The sequence below is a fragment of the Bison bison genome, unplaced genomic scaffold (genome assembly GCF_000754665.1).
Source record: "Bison bison bison isolate TAMUID 2011002044 unplaced genomic scaffold, Bison_UMD1.0 scf7180017863179, whole genome shotgun sequence".
In the NCBI taxonomy this organism is placed as follows: domain Eukaryota; kingdom Metazoa; phylum Chordata; class Mammalia; order Artiodactyla; family Bovidae; genus Bison; species Bison bison.
The window spans coordinates 2,438-6,856 of NW_011493751.1; the positions used below are offsets into that span (position 1 = coordinate 2,438).

Below are 4,419 nucleotides of genomic sequence, written 5' to 3' on the forward strand. Positions count from 1 at the left end.
GGTGGCCTTTGTTAGGTCCTGCCAGTAGGGGGCACTAAAGGGAGACTGAAGGTGGGAAACACAGCTAATATACTACCTGATTCTGCTACTAGCATCACCTCAGCACTGGGATCTGACTCCAGCTCCCAGCTATTAGCACCTGGAGAACCAACCCCATCCTGCTCCCTCACAAATGTGACCAGCAACTGGGCAGTGACCTCTCCTTGGAGGTCTGAGCATCAATTCTTTAGGGCCTCTCTTTCTAGTTCTCAGGTCTGGAGATCTGTCCGAGGTTATGGTAGCTGCTTTCTAAAATCATTACCCCAGTGTTTCATTTTTCTAGTCCGCTAATCCCTATGTAATACATTTCTTATATTAAATCCTTTCAGTTAAAAAATACTGTTTTTCTCACTAGGCCTTTTCTTCTCATGGACTCCTGAGAACTTCTACAGCTTTAGCCATCAAACTCCTGACAGTCTAAATTAGAGTCTATTTTCTTTACAAGGGAATTCAAAAATGCTAAAACAACTATGACACAGTGAAAATGAGTGTGTTCTACCCCACTAAAATATGGAGATATAACTTGGGTTTGGAATATTTTAATGGTTGGCCATCATAAAAAAAAAAAGTGACAATTCAAATAAACTTTTAATATGAAAATATAAGGTTATTGGATATACTACTTACTAGTGCATTCTAAAAGTACAGTTAAATACTTGAGTAATTTTCAGGAGTGAGAGAAGAAACCAAGAGAAAAATTAATGGAGGTTTCTATCAAATTTTACAAGGAAGGATACATTGAAAATTGAACATAAATGGAAACAGCTAAAATGGTGAGGGTCTTACCAGTATCAATTCACAGTCAATAATGGTGCTCAATCTGTGTGCAACAGTCAGCACAGTGCACTGGGCAAATCTCTTATGAATTTTTTTTTGTATTAACTCATCAGTTCTAGAAACAAAGAGGTTGATTTAGTTCAAAACACAGGAAAAGCAGACTTAAGACTTAAAAATATCCTATGATATTTTACAATGTTTTTAAAAATCAATACTTTTTTCCTAAAAAAACTAAGTATAAAAAGTCTACTTAGAAATTTACTATTTTTCATAAAATATGGAAAATTAGTCTTCTCTCCAAATTGCTTGAAACTATCAAGAGCAGGATTTAGGAATTCCACTTTCTTAGGGTGCCTCATAACAACATTAACACCATATAACATATCTTGGTTTTTTCCTTTGTGTTCTGGAATTAATATTATCAACAGATATCCATCAGGACAAGCGAGCACTTAGAAACATTTTGAAGATTCACTAAATGTTTTCTATTTACCACATTTACAAATCAGTTCAAGACTTCCAGGGGCTCAGCTCCACACCTTGGATCAACGTATGATGTGGCTTTGTCAAGAATCAATATCTGACTCTTCCTGAGAATAGTCCTGGCAAGGCACACCAGTTGTTTCTGACCAACACTCCAGTTCAATCCAGATTCTGCTAATTCAGTATTCATTTTAGCAGGAAGACCTTCGATGGATTCTTTAAGTTGTACCTGTGGATACAGAAAGAATAATATTTTTCTAAGCAAACTTCTACTGAAGTAGACAAGCCTCTTAGACGTTAGAGCTTTGACATCCTCAGGACTTCTTACATATTGTACATGTACAGCCAGGTGATGGGGAGAGCTCCTTCCAATGAATGTTCACTGAGAAAGATGGTGGAATCAACTCAGGACAGAAAGATCTCAGTGTCCCCCATTCCCATCACAGGACATCCACCAGAAACCTCACCTAGGGGTTAGTTAAGGAAATCTCTCAAAAAGGGAAGCTATTTCTCCCAAAGTGATTTAAACAGAAAAGTTAAAAGGATGTGTATGGTTGAGTCAAGTTTCCCAAAGTACATTTTGCATAGGAGTTGGTACACTAGAGAAAAACTTTCAAAAATTTTAAAGAAAATCTTGTTCTCTGAAGATATAATCTTATTGGACCTTTACTATTTTCTAAAGTTAAATATATGCAAGTTTCAAACAATGACAAACTGCTACTTACACATTAGTAATTCTGGAGCCCATTCTGATGATGCTTCTTTCCCAAGTTTAATCCTATAAATAGTGGACCAATCAAGTGCATTTTCTTCAGTGCCATTAATGCATTATAGTGAATGAAAACGCATGAAAAATAAAACACAACATCTTATTTCCCCCAGAATACAGATATAGGTTGCTGTTGTTCAGTTGCTGAGTCGTGTCCAACACTTTGCAACCACATGGACAGCAGCACACCAGGGTTCCTTGTCCTTCACTATTTCTTGGAGCTTGCTCAAACTCATGTCCATTAAGTCAGCGATGCCATCCAACCATCTTGTCTTCTTTTGTACCCTTCCCAACTTGTCTTCCATCTTTTCCAGCCCTGGGGTCTTTTTCAATGAGTCATTTTTTTCATATCAGGTGGCCAAAGTATTGGAGCTTCAGCTTCATCATCAGTTCTTCCAAGGAAAAATCAACCCCTTCAGGGTTGATTTCCTTTAGGATTGACTGGTTGATCTCCTTGTGGTACAAGGGTCTCACAACAATCTTCTCCAGAACCACAGTTCAAAAGCATCAGTTCTTCAGCACTCAGCCTTATTTATGGTTCAACTGTCACACTGGTACATGACTACCGGGAAAACCATAGGTTTTACTACATGGACTTTGTCGGCAAAGTGATCTCTCTTCTTTTTAATGTTCTGTCTATGTTTGTTATAACTCCTCTTCCCAGGAGCAAGAATCTTTTAATTTCATGACTGCAGTCACCATCTGCTGTGATTTTTGAACTAAAGTCTGTCATTGTTTCCACTATTTCCCCATATATTGCAATAAAGTGATGAGACAGGATGCCATGATCTTAGTTTCTTGAATGTTGAGCTTTAAGCCAGCTTTTTTCACACTCCTCTTTCACTTTTATCAAGAAGCTTTAGATCCTCTTCACTTTCTACCATTAGGGTGGTGTCAGCTGAATATCTAACATCATTGATATTTCTCTCAGCAATCTTGATGCCAGCTTCATCCAGTCCGGCATTTCACATGATGTACTCTGCATATAAGTCAAATAAGCAAGATGACAATATATAGCCTTGATGTACTCCATTCCCAATTTTGAACCAGTCCAAATTGTTGCTTTGGAACCAGTTTTTCCCTGTCCGGTTCTAACTGTTGCTTCTTGACCTGCACACAGGTTTCACAGGAGGCAAGTAAGGTGGTCTGGTATTCCTATCTCTAAGAATTTTCCAGTTTGTTGTGATCCACAGTCAAAGGCTACAGCATAGTCAATGAAGCAGATGTTTTTCTGGAAATCTCTTGCTTTTTCAATGATCCAATGGATGTTGGCAATTTGATTTCCAGTTCCTCTGGCTTTTCTAAATCCAGTTTGCACATTTTGAAGTTCTTGTTTCATGCACTGTTGAATCTGGTGTGAAGGATTTTGAGCATTACCTTGCTAGCATGGGAAATGAGTGCAATCGTTTGGTAATTTGAACATTCTTTGGTACTGCCCTTCGTTGGGAATGGAATGAAGACTGACATTTCCCAGTCCTGTGGCCACTCCTGAGTCTTCCAAATTTGCTAGTATGTTGAGTGCATTGCTTGAACAGCATCATCTTTTAGGATTTTAAATCAGTTCAGTTCACTTCAGTCGCTCAGTCGTGTCCGATTCTTTGCAAGCCCATGGATCGCAGCATATCAGGCCTCCCTGTCCATCACCAACTACCAGAGATTACTCAAACTCATGTCCATTGAGTCAGTGAGGCCATTCCACCATCTCATCCTTTGTCGACCCCGTCTCCTCCCGCCTTCAATCTTTCCCAGCATCAGGGTGTTTTCAAATGAGTCAGTTCTTCGCATCAGGTGGCCAAAGTTTTGGAGTTTCAGCTTCAACATCAGTCCTTCCAATGAATATTCAGGACTGATTTCCTTTAGGATGGACTGGATGGATCTCCTTGCAGTCCAAGGAACTCACAAAAGTCTTCTCCAACACCACAGTTCAAAAGCATCAATTCTTTGGCACTAAGCTTTCTTAATAGTCCAACTCTCACAACCATATGTTACTAGAGGAAAAACCATAGCCTTGAATAGATGGACCATTGTTGGCAAAGTAATATCTCTGCTTTTTAATATGCTGTCTAAGTTAGTCATAACTTTCCTTCCAAGGAGTAAGCATCTTTTAATTTCATGGCTGCAGTCACCATCCACAGTGATTTTGAAGCCCAAAAAACATAAAGTCTGTCAGTGTTTCCACTGTTTCCCAATCTATTTGCCATGAAGTGATGGGGCCAGATGCCATGATAGTTGTCTGAATGTTGAGCTTTAAGCCAACTTTTTCACTTTCGTCTTTCACTTTCATCAAGAACCTCTTTAGTTCTTTTTCACTTTCTGCCATAAGGGTGGTGTCATCTCCATATCTGAAATTG

The 4,419-nt window shown here is 38.9% G+C and overlaps 1 protein-coding gene across 1 annotated transcript in view; it reads right to left on the reverse strand.

Annotated features, from left to right (window-relative positions):
* Nucleotides 1-446: 446 nt before the first annotated feature.
* Nucleotides 447-4,419, reverse strand: part of LOC104983683 (multidrug resistance-associated protein 4-like) — a 13,338-nt gene continuing 9,365 nt past the window's right edge. Inside the window, exons 2-3 of the mRNA XM_010833200.1 lie at nucleotides 1,356-1,528; nucleotides 447-931 (exon numbers count right to left, since the gene is read on the reverse strand). Coding sequence (XP_010831502.1) covers nucleotides 805-931; nucleotides 1,356-1,528 — 300 coding nt within the window. The 3' untranslated portion in view covers nucleotides 447-804. The remainder of the gene's footprint in view (nucleotides 932-1,355; nucleotides 1,529-4,419) is intronic.